The sequence below is a fragment of the Lissotriton vulgaris genome, chromosome 2_1 (assembly GCF_964263255.1).
Source record: "Lissotriton vulgaris chromosome 2_1, aLisVul1.2, whole genome shotgun sequence".
In the NCBI taxonomy this organism is placed as follows: Eukaryota; Metazoa; Chordata; class Amphibia; order Caudata; family Salamandridae; genus Lissotriton; species Lissotriton vulgaris.
Window position 1 is genome coordinate 2,032,745,677 of NC_141687.1, and position 18,632 is coordinate 2,032,764,308.

At 46.1% G+C, this 18,632-nt stretch overlaps 1 protein-coding gene across 1 annotated transcript in view; it reads left to right on the plus strand.

The window, feature by feature from the left end:
- Positions 1 to 18,632, plus strand: part of ATP8B4 (ATPase phospholipid transporting 8B4 (putative)) — a 3,619,152-nt gene that overhangs the window by 1,585,349 nt on the left and 2,015,171 nt on the right. The window contains exon 12 of the mRNA XM_086958264.1: positions 714 to 922. Within this exon, the coding sequence (XP_086814390.1) occupies positions 714 to 922 (209 nt within the window). The remainder of the gene's footprint in view (positions 1 to 713; positions 923 to 18,632) is intronic.

The following is an 18,632-nucleotide window of genomic DNA, read 5'->3' on the forward strand; positions in this document are numbered from 1 at the left end:
TCTCAACTCATTCAGAGCAAGCTCGTAGTGAATGGATGAAGATTAGGAAGATGAAAAAGACACAGTCCATTTGCCTCGTTGGACTTTTGACTTTTCATGGAAGACAGAATGAATCCCTTCAGGACCAACAGCTATGTTAGTGCAGATCCAGACAATAATGTGGCGACTACCTAGTCTTGCTCCACAGTCACCAGTGAACCGGTCCTTTCTGTACAACAGATGCCACGTACTTGGGAAATAAACTCAGACCTTCAGTTTTATGTGTGGTGTCAGACAGGAGAAATAACTCGATTCTGCCCAACTTGTAATTGTGGATGCTATGGCCTGAGGCTGAGGAGGGCCGTCTCTGGTACTTGCTCAGGAACTTTTGTAGTTAGGCAATGGATCACCCAATCATGTAAGGAAGTGACACTAGAAGGTAAATTGTTTTCTGCAAGCTAGAAATATTGCTCAGTACATTTTGCTCCTGACCAGAAATGTACAGAGCAGTTTCGAGGCCAACTGAGCCTTTCGTGGTTGATAAAATAATCACCTTGGTTTGGGATAATATTAACACTTATTACGTAATTTGTTAACCTTTCCTCTGCTCCGTTAAACACTGTTTTCTTTATGAAGATTGAAGCGCAGACAAACTAATTCAACTTTCTTCATGTGCATTAACATATCTGATCTTAGTTAAATAAATTTAAACATTTATACATTCTTTTTTTAAGCATGGAAGTTATACGACTTGGCCACAGCTACTTCATATTTTGGGATCGTAAAATGTATTGCTCTAAAAATGGAACCCCTGCTGAAGCCAGGACTACTACACTGAATGAGGAATTGGGACAAATAGAATATGTATTCTCTGACAAGACAGGAACACTCACCCAGAACATAATGACATTCAACAAATGTTCTATTAATGGAACAGCATATGGTAAGTTTGTGCCTGCATTGTAATATATTTCTAAACGGTTATTTCGTCAAATCTGCTCTTGCAAGCCCTGTTCATAAATATCCCTGCAACAGCCTTTGCTCGGGGAACCAAAGGGACCGTCGGGGAGGGTGGGGGGGGGAGGGGGTGGGGTAGCATCTTCTCCCCTTGCGTATCCCATATAGAGGTAAATGTTCCCTTGACTTCGTGCTGGAAACTGGCGGACACCTTATAGGTTCAGCTCCTTTTGCCACAAATATACCTTTTAAACTAGAGGCCTTGACCCCGAGTCAGGCCAGTAAGTATTGCTTGCGGGATCGTTGGTCTGAAATTATATATAATGTATAACCTGCTTTATGTGCATGTGGTGTCTGAGAAATCAGCAGCAATGCGTAATTTAAGGCTCAGGAGGCGTGTAATGTTGGCTACAACTGAAGATGATTTAAATGAAAGTTTACAAAAGGGCACCCCAAGGATAGTTTTGCAAAATCTAGTTAGAAGTTGTACCTTTATGCAGGAGCAGTTAAAGTGGTAAAGATGAGATCGGATTTAAAAACACCTTTATGAAGAGTTTATCAATTCTCTGCAGAGTATTTTAAAGAAAATATATGATAAAGGGTAATGTGTGGTATATCCCTATGAACATTTGGAAACCGTCAAAACTAGTGTCTTTGTTAGTGGATTTAAAAATGCCTTTATGAAGAGTTTATCAATTCTCTGCTGAGTATTTTTAGGGAAATATATGATAAATGGTTAATGTGTGGTATATCCCTATGAACATTTGGAAACCGTTAAAACTAGTGTCTTTTTTAGTGCATTTAGTAGAACCTATCGGGGGGGTGGCCTGGCGTTCGGCAAGATGGCCGCACAGTAGTGTTGCTCTGCCGGCCGCCAAACTAATCCTGCCTCTACCAAGTCATCTACCTCTACATTTTATGCAGGGGTGATGCTGACATCGCAGGCGCCCTAGTGGTGTCTCTATTGACGGCATAGCTACTCTGGGAGGCGACGAAGGATTGACGGCGCACTCCTGCCAAGATTGTAATGGCGGTTGCGGGGTCCCGGCTGTGACGACTCCCAAACACTCTAGCTGTGACTGTTGAGCCAACCGGGGTGCTTGGGACGGGCCGGACAGCAACGTGGGTGGCAGTGATTGCAGCGGAGACACTAGGTGTGTTCCTGACGACGCAGGATGGCTTCCGGAGCCCGGCGAGGTGGGCGCATGTGATATCCCTGAATCGCAGCTAGAGGCCTGAAACAACGCAAGTGGCCGGCGTTGGCCTAGGAGGTAGGCCACGAAGAGTCTGCGAAGGCTGGGACATAATTGCAGAGGGGCTCCCCGCACGTGCTGAAGACTACTGCTTTCCCTTTACAGGCGACGTCCCTGGATTGAACAGCGCACGGATGCCCTTCCTATGTGCGCCATATGGTCGTAGAGCTGCCGGTGCGATACCGGTTCATAACATCAAAAATGTGCTGCATGGAGGGGGAGCCCGTGAGCAGCGAGGCTAGAGCACATCAGAGCTTGGATATATAGGGAACACGTGTTCTGGGCAATCGCAGCTTCATCTCTCCAACTTAGAAAATCACCACTCGAGTCCTGCTGCCGCGAGAGATGGAAAACTGACGCAGGCGACTTTAGTCCTTGGGGTTATGGTGGTGGACACTGACGCTACATTGAGTCACTTTGCGGGGAGGAGGAGGCACCACATGACGCGCTTCTTCTGTCACAGGACGCTAGTAGCTGGGGGCCGAGGAACACTACTGCTTGGCCCTAGATGAAGGGAGTGCTTTTACTTTGTAGAGAGAGACACTGCCGTGCATGCTCGGGCGCACTATAATTTGGCATCTGCATGCACAGATAAAAGGTTTACAGCTTGTGAACACGAAGCACAATTTCTCCATATACGCCCACTATGAGTAGCACTGCATTACATCTGAGCAGGGCCTCCTATGCTGTGAGCATCATGGGCAAGCCAGAGAAAAATCAGCCCCGACCCCCATAGCACTCGAAAAATCATTATCTGCCATACAGGCCAGCTTGCAGGTCATTGATGGTAAAATTGAGGCCCTTAATGGCAGGATGGACCATTTCTCTACAAAATTGGATAAACAGGCAGTGCCGATTGGAAAGGCTGAACAGCGTATATCCGATGCCGAGGATGGCCTCCAGCAAGTTACTACGAAGACTTCCGACATCACAAAACTCCTGGCTGTCATCCAGGCGAAAAATGAGGACATTGAAACGCGTTCTCGGCGCAATAACGTGCGCAATTTAGGCCTTCCGGAGTCCACCAATGTTGGGCGCCTGGAACACGACGTGGAGACATTATTGCGAGATATCTGCGGTGCTGACAACCTATTGTCAATGTTTGCCATAGAGTGGGTGCACAGATACCTGGTTGTGTGCCGACCCCCTGGCCCCCCTCCCCCCAAGACCAAACATCACCAGGTTGTTATATTTTAGAGACCGAGATACTGTGCTGCGTATCACTCGTCAAAAGGGTACAATCAACTACCAAGGCAATATGCTATCATTTTATCCTGACTTTACAGCTACAGTACAGGCGGCACGAAAGGAGTTTCAAGGAGTTAAGTAGCTGCTGAAAGAACAGATCCCTATGCTATGCTTTATCCAGCTTCACGAATCCCAAGCAGGCAATGGAGCATGCCAGATCCCTTTGCCGGCAGCGGAGGCCTCCGGCTCATACTTCAGACATTGACGACTGAGTAGTAAGGGGCCCTGGGCTATGCCATCTAGCCATGACTATTTGTAAATTAGTGTGCCATGATGTAGAACAGAGTTGCACTACATGTCTACATTGCTAAATGTACGGAATGTGTTGGCCGCATACTGCATATTCGGGGGGAGAAGCCCAGGTTTGTTGTTTCTTATTGAAGTCATGATTGTTCATATTTCACTGCTGGCTGGGTGTTATCAGCTCCGACATTCACGAGTCCGGAGTGCTCCCTATCTATGTAGGGCTATGCCTCATGTGTTTATCGCTGTAGACGTGGAGCCCTGCATCCAGCATTCCTCAACACTCCCCTATCCACTGGTTTGGCAAGATGGCTAATCTGTAGCGGTACTCAATGCCTTATTGGCGGCCCCCTCCCTACTAGATCTGGGAGTGGACCTCCCCGCTACGTCCCCCAATGGGTATACCCAAATTGATACATCACATTGTTTTGTTTATGTTGGGATGGTTTATATTGGAAGGCAAATTTGGGCAAATCTTTGGCAAATTGAGGTTGCTAAAGTGGGTAGGGGAGGGCAAAGGTTTTTTCATTGCAATGCTATATGAGGCGATTAGCTTACCTGTATAAATAATGGGAGAAATGTACAAATGCATAACTTGGAATATTCGTGGTCTGAACACCCCTAAGAAGATTCAACAAGTGTTAGCACAGTTAGATAGAAATGCTGTGAAGATCGCTTTCTTGCAGGAGACCCACTTGAGCAAACAAGCGGAAGTAAGGAGAGCACACAGATGGGCGTCTTTTCGTTTGGCCTCATCATACTCTACCTACTCCAGGGGCGTTCTTATCCTCATTAAAGAGGGAGTACCATTTCAACCTGTACATACCTGTACAGACACTGAGGGCCGATGGGCAATGGTGCAGGGCAAGTTGGGAATGGCACTAGTGACATTGGTAAATATGTTTGGTCCTGTGGTGGACAACCTGACGCCTTTTCTACAAATGTTTAATGTGTTGCGTGCTTGGCCTGAATCTGCGGTCCTGTGGGGGAGGTGACCTAAATACCCAACTCAATCTGCAAGTGGATAAATCCAACCCATCAGGTGCGCGCACGCTCAAAGTTGCTCAGTGTGTCAGGGATGCCATGGCAGAAATGGGTTTGCTAGACATTTGACAAGCTAATATGCGAGTAGAAAAGGTTCACACGCTTCCATGCACATTATCTGATCACAACCCTGTTGTCCTTGTCATCTGCATTACCATAAATCCTCACCAACCTTTCACGTGGAGGTTTAGGACTGAGGCATTGCTAGATCCGGTATACAACGAAACTATAAGAACAGCTATTATACACTACTTTGAATTAAATGTTGGGTCAGTGGGCTCAGTGGATAGTCAGGCCATCTTATGGGAAGCGTTTAAGGTGACAATACGGGGGTGTGTGCATAGGTACCACAGCGGGGATCCTGAAAGAAATTAAAGGCCAACTGACCAAAACAGAGCGGGCTCTGGTGGCCCACGAGAAACAATACCGGCACTCTCCGGCCACAGACACCCTGGCGCATATTCATGAGTTAATAGTGGAATATAATGACCTAGCTGACACCGAGGCAAGATACCTATCTATACGGCATGTGGCCCGGGCCAATGGGGAGGAGAGAGACAGGGTAGAAATCTAGCCGAAAAACTGCGCTCTAATACTGACAATCACCCAATTGACCATATCATCGATACTCATGGGTTTGCACACTACACTCCACACGCTATAGTGGGTCAATTCCAGCAATTTTATTCATCTATGTATACTACACGCGGCAGGATGGATAATGCAGAAATGGAGGAATACTTAGCAGATACGGCCTGTGCATGGCTTTCGGACACCCATAGAAAATATTTGAGTCAGCCCATAGACGAGACCAATGTTAGAGAGGCTATTCTCTCTCTACCTAATAAGGCCCCCATGCCTGATGGCGGAGTTTTACAAGGCCTACTCGGATCTCATCACACCACACTTACTGGACATGTATGCAGAAGCCCATGAGGCTGGGACTCTCCCCTTTCCTTGCGTCAGGCCTTGATCATCACCCTCCTTAAAAAAGAAATCGCCCACTTTCATTGATAAATTTGGATGCCAAAATTTTACCGAAGATTCTGGCCACGAAAATACAACCTCTAATGCCTCTTCTAGTGCTCCCGGACCAATCTGGGTTTATCCCAGAACATTCAAACTCACATTATCTGCGCACTATTTTTGCTATGTTCCACGTTCTCAACCCTGACTTATCTGCAGCTGCAGTCATGTTGGATGCTGCAAAAACTCCATAGAGTGGAAGTATATGATGCACATTACACAGACTGGGATTTCCCCTTATTCTGACATGCTGGATACAGGTCATATATACTGACACCTCGGCGAGGATACACATAGGTGGAATCACATCAGAACCTTTTAACATAGAACGTGGTACCAGATAGGGCTGTTCTTGTCGCCCTTGTTTTGGAACCTCTAGCGTGTAAGATAAGGCAATGTCATAGAGCCGCTGCCCTTAATTTTAATCACTGGCCGGTCGGGATCTCCTTGTACGCGGACGATATGGTCCTACTTATCCGCGATCCCCAACTTCATTTATCCCCGATTATCCAGGAATATATTAAATTTGGCCTATTTCAAGGCTTTAGATTAATTGGGAAAAATCCGTTATCATTCCTCTAAAGTTGGCCACGACCCCACCCCAGTTAGAATACCCATTGGTATGGTCTGAGGAGCCGGTCAAATATTTGGGTGTGTGGGTGCGCCAGGATCCTGATGTGATTAAAGAGAACTATGGCCAAGCATACAACACCCTGGTGCAACAAGTAGATTAGTGGTCCCGCTTGCCATTGTCCCTGGCGGATCGTGTAACAGTAATTAAAATGGTCATACTTCCTAGGTTCTTTTATCTGTTTTGTAATATCCCAATCCAATTGACAAACCATTTTTTTAAACGGTGCAAACCCAGTTGCTGAGATTAATAAGGGGGGGATAAACAACCTAGAATTAGCTGGTTTACATTAACGCTTGCCTAGGAAAAGGGGAGGTTCACTGCTCCTGACTTCGACGTCTACTATCTTTGCGCGCAGGCACAATACACTTATTATTGGATCAGATCCCATGATTTTATTCCACACGTTGCTGTGGAGGAGGGTGTAGCTCACCCAGTGTCTTTGAGGAGTGTCATCACACATACTCGTAGGCAGACGCCCAGGATGGAGATCAACACAATTGACACCACTATCACGGCCTGGCAGGCGATTGGCAAGCGCGCACACAAGCTTCCTTTATATGCTCCTGTGTTACCTCTCGCTGGACGCCCAGCTTTAACTGTCACACACGAAAGTGGTCCCATAACTGGTTTAAAGGAGGCTGGAATCACACACGAGCGATCTTTACCCGGGGGGGAAGGTATATTGCAGGCGACGACCTACATTATATCCAGAATCCCACCCCGCTCTTTCAGTACACATGTTTTTGGTTGAAGTGTGCGGTAAAAGACCACTATACTGAACCAGAAACACTTAAGTCACTTCAGTTATTGCTAGTAGCCCCAACTAAGAAAAAACTGATCACCAAATTATACAAGGGGGTGCAGGAGGAAACAGTCCATAGGCCAGATAAAAGCCTGGAATGTTGGAATACTATAGTGACTCCCCCAATCAAGCCAAAGGAATTGGAACAGAATTGCATGCTAACTGGCTGCCTGACTCCGAATGGTAATTTGTGAATTATTCATTTCAAATTCATACATCAAGTGTAATATACTCCTGTTAAATTACATAGAATGGGTTTAAGGGATTTGGACAACTGTCGGCGATGTGGCCGAAACAGTGCTGACTTCCTCCATCTTGCATGGCAATGTAACCCTGTGTTCACGTACTGGAAGAACGTTATAGCCCGTATACACACTATGACAGGACAGATGTTACACTGCACGCCCCTGGAGTGCCTCCTTGGATATGTCCTCATCTAAAAGCCGCCATAGGAAGGGTTGTGAGAGTGGCCCTATTGCTCGCCAAGAGGCGAGTTCTATTCATGTGGGAGAGTAAACTTGCTCCGAAAGTTGATAACTGGGTTAAGGATATGGTGTTCTGCCGTGAGCAGCTGGACCTCTATGCTGAGGAATTGCTGACAACATCTGGACCCACAGATATTTGGGCACCTCAGAGAGTATTTGTTGACTCAGTCTGCTGCTGACTCTGTGTGACTCTGTGTGAAACTGTGTTTGATGAGTAACCGCAGTACCCAAAATGTTCAACAACGTAGCAAATGCAGAGTAATCCGTATGCATATGTGACATCTTCTGATCACTGGAATGTACCTATTGTTGTTTTTATTTCTTATTTGTGTTGTTTTATTATATTGAAGTGTCTCTCTGCATTGATTTCCTGGTATGTTCACATGCTGTATGCTAATGCAAAAACCTCAATAAAAAAAAAGAAATGTAGAACCTATAAAATTTAGCAATTCTAGATACCACTTAAGTCCTGCTTTCCATTGTGGCTAGACATCCTCCCACACAAGAGCTTTGGGAAGCTTATTGGTGTATAGTGAATATTACAAAACATTTGCTCAAAAGTTAAAGCCTCAATTGGATAAGTATTAGCAGCAATTCTTTAGGTGTCTTAGCATAACAACCAAATTATATTTGTAAGTGGTTGAAATGAGTGCCAAATGTGCAAGTATCACCTCTATATTTTATATTTCATATGTCTTGGTTTGTAGGTGTACAGGATATGCTGTGCTCAATAAGTGGTTCGAGTCATATAGAGCACTGAGTTTGAGGGTATTGAGTATAGTTGATTACTTCAAAGAAATATATAAGTAGTACCTATTTTAGATATGTTTGATATTATACATTGGCCTTTAGAAAGCTGACCTCTAGTTCATAGGAATGGGGTATAGGTTGTGCTGCAGCGCTTTAGGCCAACCCTCTTTGCATTCATCCTTCAATGGACCTTTTCGTTCCCGACTGAGAGGTGATGGAAGTTAAAATTACATCAATCAATTTCAATTAACAGCGTAACCCATTTGGCTACACAATAAGGAACAGGAATCACTAGCTATAGTTAAGCAAGTTTATTACAAATAAGCAATCAAGTTAAGGTTCATTAATCTTAGCACCATACTATAAAGTTCCATAATAACCACCCAACCTCCTAAAGAAGTTTAGGCATACCAGTATGAGGAAAACAAGAAGTTCAGTCATAGGAATACAAAGATCAGCAATAAGATCTGGTGTTCAGAGAAGAGTTTCTGGTCGTCTGTTCTATACATGAGTAAAACCTATGATATAATAATATAATAAGTTAAAGTCCAACTAAGAGGATGGTTGATTAGTCTAAGAAATGAAAAATTTCCTAGCTAACGTAAAGGAAAGTTTCAATTCTATTAAGGACATGGAGGGGAGGATTAGGCTGTAACTCTCTTTGATTTATTAATACATTTTTTCTCCAGCAGCTATTTTCTCAAGATAAACAATCAACAAAAAACTACAACTCCAATTAACAAAAGGGAGAGGATCTAGAACAGTCCATCCAATTACGACGCAGAGTCCGATACAATAGTCCCTGTAGCCTCTATATGCTCCTCTTTCTTCCTGCATAGGCGGTGTCTTTTCATTTGGGTCACTCTTGTTTGCTTAGTCTCCGAACCTAAATGAATCAAAGAACAGAATGTTTGTCATCCGTGATACGCATGTTTGAAGCATAACCATACAGATGGAGAACAACAAAAAACTTACATTTCCATCAAGGTAAACAACATGAAACAACTTTTAAACAACTAATCTTTCCTGATCATAAATCAATGTACGTTGGCCATCCAATAGGGAGGCAAAGGTAAATCAGACTACCTGAAACAGTTAGGGTGGCTAATCCTCGCCTCCGTGCCCTTAATAGAACTGAAACTTCCTTTACGTTAGCTAGGAAATTTTTCATTCTTTGTGTGGACTCAGAGGCGAGGATTAGGCTGGTTTAAAGCTTATTCACCACTATGCTTGCCAGGGAAGGAGCCAGTTTAAAATAAAAGGTCTTAAAAGTAGAGTCCAAAGACCAGTCAGCAGCCTTAAGGATATCCTAAGACGGGCTCCCACTCCAAATGCCTTAGAGGCCATTGTACCTCTCACTGAATGGGCTCCAAATAGTGAGGTATCAATACCTGCTTCTTGCATGACATATCTGACCCACTTGGCAATGGTAGGAGATGAAACCACTCTATGGGGTTTTTGTTCGTAACCACCTCATAACTTTTGATGGCCCGCACCACACATAACTTAGGAACCTGTGGAAAGGCCAAATACGAAACCAACTTAGAATGTGTTTTAGTTCGGCAAGTGATGTGAAAAGTTACCCCATCCGCAGGTGAAGAATTTACCTGTAATATCCAGGACTCTCAATCTAAGGCTTGACGACACAAGATCAAACATAGTAGCATTGCTATCTTCACCGATAGCTGCTTCCTCGATACGTACTTATTTGAGGGCCAGGACTTAAATAAAAAAACAACCTTATTAATGTCCCAAAAGATAGAATACCTGTGTTCAGGTGGAACTGAAAGTCTTATTCCTTTCAAAAGTTTAGAGACCAGCAGATCCTCTCCCACTGGGTGACCTGCGGAAATTGCTGCTCTAAAAGGTATTCACTGTCCGATGAGCAAAACCTTGGGAAACCAGATTCGCCAAGAAATTCAAGACTTGGGTAACTTCTGCTTCCATGGGATCGACTTGTTGTTGAACACACCAGCCCGTCCACCTGGCCCAGGCAGATCGATATTGGTTGTTTACTGTCTGCCCATGCTCTGGCAAGTAGGGAGTCAGTGGCTCGTGAAAGGGCCCGGACCTCCCATTGTTGCCTGTAACCCTCCAGGCCATGAGATGGAGATATCCTGCTAGGACCAGCGGATGAGGACTGTTCTGGGGATCCCGAGAAGATCGGAGTCAGGGGTAGTGGGATTGGAAAATCCCAAGAAAGTTCCATTATCGCTGGATACCATGCTTGTGATCTCCATATCGGGGTAACCACTACCAGATCCGTCTCCTGCCTCCATACCCGATCCGTCAGTCGCATTATCATTACGAACGGCGGAAAGGTGTAGGCCAGTTCCTTGCTCTAATCCTGGAAAAAGCGTCAATGGCCGTTGCGTGGGGATCCGGCCTCCAACTGCAGTACCAGTCGAGTTGTGTGTCCAGACACGCGGCAAAGCTGTGCAATTTTCACCCTCCTGAGGCGGAAGCCGGGAGGTCCTTCTTTAAAGACTTTACTTTGAGCATTTTTAGCGTAAAAACTGTATTCTGCTTGATTTAATAAGCGTTTGTATTTTAATTCGTGTTTAGCATTTTAGCTTGATTTTTGAAGCGTTTTACCCGCTCTCAGCTGAGCATAGACGCTGAGAGATCGGTCCCGAGCAGACGAAGTTTCCACAGCGGCCATTTTGGGGGTGTTAAGCGCTCTGCCGCGCTCTAGTTGAGTATAAAAGGGGACGGCATTCCTCCGCGTAGCGGACGCGCCGGACCCACGCCAGAGTCATGCCAGAGGCCTGCCCTTCTGCGTCCGTCAGCGCCAAGAAGGCGCCAGGGGCCATGCGTAATGTCCCCCTTATTAGAGGCCCCGGCCTGTCTAGGGCATGTCTTCTTTCTTTGAATAATCTTTCTACTCACTGCCATAATGTTTTGAAACCTGACACATGGGATGGCCCGGTCTGCTGTCAACATTGTAAGGTAACATTTTGCCCGGAGCTAGCATCCAAAGGGAAGCCACGACCCATTGGTTTACGAGGGGGGCTTATTAATGCAAGATCAATGTACAACATATTTATGACTTGATTACCGAGGGAGATTTAGACTGGCTCCTTATCACTGAAACCTGGCTAAAGACCTGGTGCAATCCGGACATAGCAGTGGCCCTCCCGCAAGGGTTTCTAATCCAGCGTCTGGATAGGCAGGAGCAACGGGGAGGGGGGCTGGCGATTATTTATCGTGACACTATGACATGCACTACTTATGAACTGCCAGACATTAAGGCGGCAGAGGCTATGGCCTTTTGTCTAAACATTCATGACTCCTTGACGTTTTCTGGCGCCCTGGTATACCGCCCTCCAGGTCAACCTAAAGAATTCCTGGAGAGCATTGGGGATTTACTGAGCGATCTTATGCTCAGATTTGCCCATTTCACGTTGCTAGGGGATCTCAATCTCCATTTAGACTCCCCTAAAGAACCAGGGGTAACGTGTTTTATGGATATAATTAGTGTCCTTGGCTTAACTCTGTTGACTCAGGAACCCACACATATAGCAGGCCATATACTAGATAGTATTTGTTCCAACTCAGACATTCTGGCCATTAAACCCCCCTCTGTCCAAACCTGGTCAGACCACAAATGTATTCCTTTTGACCTTGTATTTAAACATGATGCCCCAGAGAAAGCTATAAGAAGAACAGTGGAAAGCCATAAACCCGACTGGAAACAATTACTTATCCAGCCAGATCTTCTGGAAAAAGTAAGAGAGAGTAAACCCATACTATCTGGGTACACCTCGATAGACAATCAGCAGTTCTGCGAGTGGATTAAAACACTAAGTAAGCAGTCACACCCAATGAACCTAAACTCAGGTGGTATTAAAAACAAAAAGAGCGCCCCTTGGTTCTCACTAGCCTTGAAAGTAGAGTTAGGTGAAGTACGATCATTGGAACGTGGGTGGCGTAGGCATTACGAGGCTGATGCCCGTAGTATTTATAAAGCAGCCCACAGGCAGTACCACGCCTCAATTAAATTGGCGAAAAAAGCTTATTTTCTAGAGGCAATAGCTTCCTCTGGAAATGGACAGAAAGACATATTTAAGATTGTCAACAGCTTCACAAACCCTAGAGCACTCTTACAGGAAATCCCCCCTTCCCTGCCTCTCTGCAACTCCATTGCTGATTACTTCGAAAAGAAAATTCTAGACATTGTCAAGGACGTTCCCCAACCGATACTGATTTCCTCTGATAAGGAAATGATGGAATCAAACAGGGAGAACAATTTTAACATGACCTATTTTAATGCATTTTCGCCCATCTCCTTAGAGGAGTCACATCAGGCCATTCTGTCAAGCAAATCTGGATCTCCCTTTGACCCCTGTCCTCCTATGTTCTTAAGAGCCTTGGTCAATGAGGCAAACCCTATTATTAATGGCATCATCAATTCGTCACTTGCCACAGCCGAGATTTCCCGTGATTGGAAATTAGCAGCCGTTAAACCTCTTCAGAAAAAACCTTTACCTGACCCGACTATTCTTTCTAACCTGCGTCCCATTTCATTGTTGCCACTGGTGTTTAAATTGACCGAATCTTTTGTTAACAGACAACTCACGAAATTCCTAGAAGACAATAACATCTTGCATGTCAACCAATCAGGCTTTAGGTCCAAACACTCTACAGAATCCGCCCTCCTGTTCTCAGCAGAGACCCTGCGATCCGCTATGGACCAGGGGAAGAAGGCCGTCCTGATATTACTCGACCTATCGGCGGCCTTCGACGCGGTCTCACATACAATCTTGATTGACCGTCTTCTCAACTCAGGGATAGGAGGAGTACTGCTGGCTTGGTTCAAAAACTTCCTCAGCCAAAGACGTCAAGTCACGGTACTGGGAGAATTCAACTCTGAAGAAAAATCCATCAGCACAGGGGGGCCTCAGGGCTCTAGTTTGAGCCCTGTACTTTTCAATCTATATATGGTCCCCCTGATCGAGCTTATCTCCTCTTACCAGATCAGCACAATATCTTACGCTGATGATACGCAGCTCATCCTGGTACTGGACAGGGAGCTGCCTGAAGCTGATGAAATTCTTAAAAATTGCCTCACTGCTACATTTGAGTGGTTGAACATCAACCATCTCAAATGCAATTCGGGGAAAACTGAAATATTACCGTTTGGTCCCCAAAATTTGTTTTCCCCCAAGCAGTGGTGGCCTGAAGATGCTGAAGCCCCTCCCAATACCATCTCTTCTGCCCGTAATTTGGGTGTTAAGTTTGATGACTTACTGTCATTCAAGCAACAAGCAATTAGCGTGGCTGGCATATGCTTCCATATCATCAGAACGTTTAGGACATTTTTTGACCTCCCATTGTCAACAAGGAAAACGGTAGCGGTGGCGCTCATAACATCAAGACTGGACTACTGCAATAGCCTGTATGCGGGAGCGAAAAAATCTGTTCTCCACAGGCTGCAGATGGTCCAGCATGCCACCGCTCGCCTGGTCCTTGGTTGGCCCAGAAAGTCATCTGCCTCGGCTGCACTCAATGCCCTTCACTGGCTCCCAATACATAAGCGTATTTTATTTAGAAATGTAGTTATCACTTTTAGAGCCTTTAATTTACAAGGACCTAGGTATTTGTCAAAAGGCTTTAAACGCTATTTATCCGTTCGGAGTTTGAGATCTTCTTTATTAGTAATCCCAAAATTCAGGCTTGCCACCAAAGGTGGGAAATCTCTTGCTGTTTTGGGTTCCAGAGCATGGAATAAATTGCCACCTCAGCTTCGGCAAATCTCATCAGAATCCCTCTTCAGGAAAGCCCTGAAGACCTGGGTTTTCTCGCTCACTGATGCTGCTTGTAAAGCTCTAGTGTAAAGGGTGTAAGGTCCTTCGAATTGCTTCAGCTAACCAACCTACTCCATCTGGGTTGGTATTAAGCGCCAAGATGCTCCTTGGAGTGGTAGTAGCGCTATAGAAATGTACTTTAGATTACATTACAAAGAGTTTCATAGACAAAGGACCCCAACAGGCCTGAAGTTGTTGAAAAAGACCTGGCTCCAGTTTCCAGAGGCTGGTGTCCCTCCAGTGACGAGAGTGCCAATCTGCCACCTGGTTGGTGTTCTGCTGACAGAGAAATCTGGTTGGGCAGACAGTACTTCCACAGAGTCTGCGCTAAATCCAACAGGGTTCTGGACCGTGTCCCTCCTAAATGATTGACGTAGCGAATCACCACTACATTGTCCATGTTTAGCAGGACTAAACATCTCACCTTCTATTTGATCCAACACCGGAGAGCCCGACATGAGTTCTAGGCAATTGATGTGCAAATATTGTTCTGCGGATGACCATTTTTGGCTGGTGGGGAATTCCCCACAATGGGCACCCCATCCTGAACTGCTGGTATCCGACTCGATTACCAAGTCGGGTTGGGAACCGAAGATCGCCCGGCCATTCCAGGCCTCAATATGGGTCAACCGCCAACTCCTCTCCTCCTTCGCTTTGGTTGAGAGTGGAATTATTTGGGAGTACGAAAGGCCCTTCCGGAGATGCTCTATTTTCTGTCGTTGCATCGCCCGATAGTGGAGCGGGCCCCAGAAGATTGCTTGAATAGATGACGAAAGGAGATCCGTGATCCATGCCAAGTGTCATAGGGAGATTTAGGGCTTGGAGATAGTTCTCCTGAGTTTGTGCCTGATTTTTTATCAGCTTCCTTTTTAGAAGGCTGAGGGTGGCCTCAGTTGAGTTTTCCAGGAACCCCAAAAATCCCATCGATTGTGATGGGATCAAAGCTGACTTTTCATGTTGACACAAAACCCAGAGATTACTTCACCATTTGTATATGAAGGGAGAGACGTTGTAGACAGTGGTCCATGATCAGAATGTCGTCAAGGTTTATGATTAGTCTCACTCCGTGAGCTCACAAATGTTCGTCGACTGGCTTCATCAGCATGGTGAAGCATGAAGGGGCTAAAGATAGGAAAGGAAGGAATGTAAATTCGAAGACCTGAGAATCCCAAAGGAACTGTAAGAAGCGTCTGTGAGGGGGAAATCTAGGGACTACCAAGTAAGCGTACTTCAGGTCCAGGCAAGCCCTCCAATCTGAACTCTGAAGGAGGTCACTCAACAGATGGATTCCCTCCATCTTGAAATGATGATATCGGAGCCAGGAGTTGAACTCCCTGAGATTTACCGCCGTCCCTTTTCTCCATGAAGAAAAGGTTGCTGACGAAGCCCCAGGGATGAATCCTTGACCTTGCGATTGCCCCTTTCCGAAGAAAGCTGCTTATCTCTTGGGCCATTAGCGCTCGCTGATCCAAGGAGAAGGTCAAAGGTCTTGGATGGTGGGTGTGGCATGTCCTTCTGTAAAACACTATATGGAAACCCTTGATTGTTTGAAGAACCCAAGCATCAGAGGAGAATTTTTCAAAATTTGATCGAAAAAGGGCCAGAGGACCCCTAATCTGGATATCTCCAGGGTCTTGAAACCTCACCTTGTGCATTGTTGAAGTCACCACCTCTGGCTCCACCTCTACCCACCTGATGCCGCGGGTTGGACTTGGTCTGGTAGAAATTTGAAAACTTGTTAGGGTCCTGTCACTGGCCACAACGGGAGTCACCACCTCTGGAGGCTTGCTGGAAGTTGCGGCCGGTTGAGCACCCCCTACCTCGACCGGCTGAGGGAAAAACATGGGGGGTGAATATACTCTTAATAGAGGATAGAGCTTTGTCCAAAGAAGTAAAGGTGTTGACAAATTTGCTCAAATCCCGGATAAAAGGATCCCCAAACAGTTTACCTTGGGCTATGGCCCCTGCCTTTGACACTGAAAATTCTCCTAACTTAGGGTTGATTTTAATCAATAGAGAATTACGCCTCTCCATGAATAATGCGCAGCCAGAGCCAGCTTTAGGGCAGTGTGACCGGTGCAGTCGCACTGAGGAATAACGTATGGAGGGGGCGCTGGACTCATAGGGGGGGCACTGTGTTGAGCAATGACTTGTGATTGGAGATATTAAGGGCACTTTTGCCCGGTGGTAGTGAGGGAATCGAGGAGGTGGTCATGGGTTGTAGGGGCACCAAAAATAAATACTGCACCGGGCACCACAAGCGCTAAAGCTGGCCCTGTGTGCAGCTGCCATTTCCTAAGAAAATGATGGCCCTCTGAGCCCAGCCTGATATAGCATTGGGGGAAACCAGGGACCCGAAAGCTTTTGCAGCCTCCGCCATATCCAATATTTTAGCCTAAGGTCTGGCCATGTCCAGGAGTTTGTCCTTGCATGAGTGGCACAGCCTGTCAATGCCTTTCCTTTGGTCCCTTACAAAGGTTGAAGGAAGGTGGCATTTTAGGTACTATCTCCGAAGTAGCGGCTGCCTTCCCCTCCAAGGATGGTCTGGGACATTCCGCCTTGAGGGACCCCCTCAATTCTTTATCGAGGGGTTTCCTCAGGCGATCCACCATGTAAGCTGCCACCTTTGGTGCAGGGTACCAGTCTGTGGAACGTGGGGGCAGCAGGTCCTTGGGATCCAGTAGGTCTGATGCTGGTTTTGCACCAGGTCACTAGGGGGCATTGCATCGGTCAATGGTCGGGGGAGGGACGCCATGATGTAGAGCCATCCCCGTCCCCGTCTGAGGTGTTGGGGGAATAGGCTCCATCCCCTGGATCAGCTGGAGGTGTGGAAGTGGTTAACCCTGAAGGACCAGGAACTTGAGCGTCTAGTTGGGGCTTGGCATCCAGGAACACCTTTTTAGGGCATGCAAAAGCATATAAGTCGACCCCAGCTTCCTCCATACGCTTGCGCTTCTCTACGTTTTGGGGAGGGGTGAGGGTTGGAGTAGCCAACTGACCTGGAGTTAAGGGGGGTTGTGGCCTCATAGTGGTTTCCCTTCCCTCAAGGGGTTTATTGCACTGTGCTTGGAGTGATAATTTGTTCCTCTCCAGGGGGGCTACCACTTGTGACACGGCCCTCAAGATGGACACATCCATCACCTCCCAGAAGTGGTCATCCACTGGGAGGTAGGTAATCCCCTCCGCTTTCTTGTAATCCCCATCTTCATTCTCAAACTCCATGATAGAAGCTCCCAGGGATGTGTAGGAGTATAGCCCTATGGAGTAATAGGTTGGGCGAAGCCCTCAACTAATTCTTAATGTCAGAGGCAAAAGCAGCTGGGACAGCACTCCTGTGATATATGGGGTTAACAACACCCCTGGGAAGTCCCAGGAACGACTAGTCTTACCCCGCAGGGTGTTATTTCCGTCATGCAGTAGTTGCAAAAAACCTCACACCTTCCTCTTTAACAGCCAAGCTCTAACAAAGCCTTCGCTCTATGTCAAAACCCGAGCAGTATTTGAAATTGACAACCTCCACCGTGTGAGCTGCAGCCGCAGCACTTCACTGTAACACAACAGTGAAACTGACGTGTTCCGGCTGCTAGGGGGTGAAACATGCGCAGCACACTAATAGAGGAATATTTGGGCCCCCTGGCGGTCAGAAGACCGCACTGCGCACACGTGTACAATTCAAGGCAAAGAAAAGTGACCTTGTAGGAGCTCGAATGCCCCCACAGTCATGTCTGAACAGATAGCAATCAGTACTAACCGTCGGAAAGCAAGCCAACTGCAAGCAATAAAAACAAGGAAACACAGAAGGGTTGAGCACTTATCTGAATTCCTGCTGGAGCATCAACGGAAGAGAAGCATAGAGAGGCTACAGAGACTATTGTATCGGACTCGGCATCCTGATTCGATGCACTGTTCTAGATCCTCTCCCTGGTGTTCATGGGAGTTGTAGTTTTTTGTTGATTGTTTATCTTGAGAAAATGGCTGCTGGAGAAAAAATATATTAATAAAGTCGAAGAGAGTTACAGCCTAATCCTCGCCTCTGGGTCCTGACATAGAATCTCAAAACTCAGTGCAGTGCAGAAAAATGGGATAACAGAGGAATAGTGAAGGTGTCAGCATTGCAGAAACCCTGTTAAGAGTCTTCTTGAATCAGGGGGATTTGAATGTTAGCCTAAGCCAAACTGAGCAAGAGTCAAAAGGGAATAAGTATAGAGGACCTCTCAAAGTCTAAGGAAAAGTGTCTCTAGTATCATCAAGTTTAGACTCCAGTTATTCCCACCAGCATCTCTTACCTACCACCCCTCTGTTCGAATCATTAGCGGTTCTATTGTCCTTTTCCATTCTCACACTGTAAGCTGCAACGTTCATGAAATATCCCACACTGGACATGGGAACAACATTGTCCTTGCT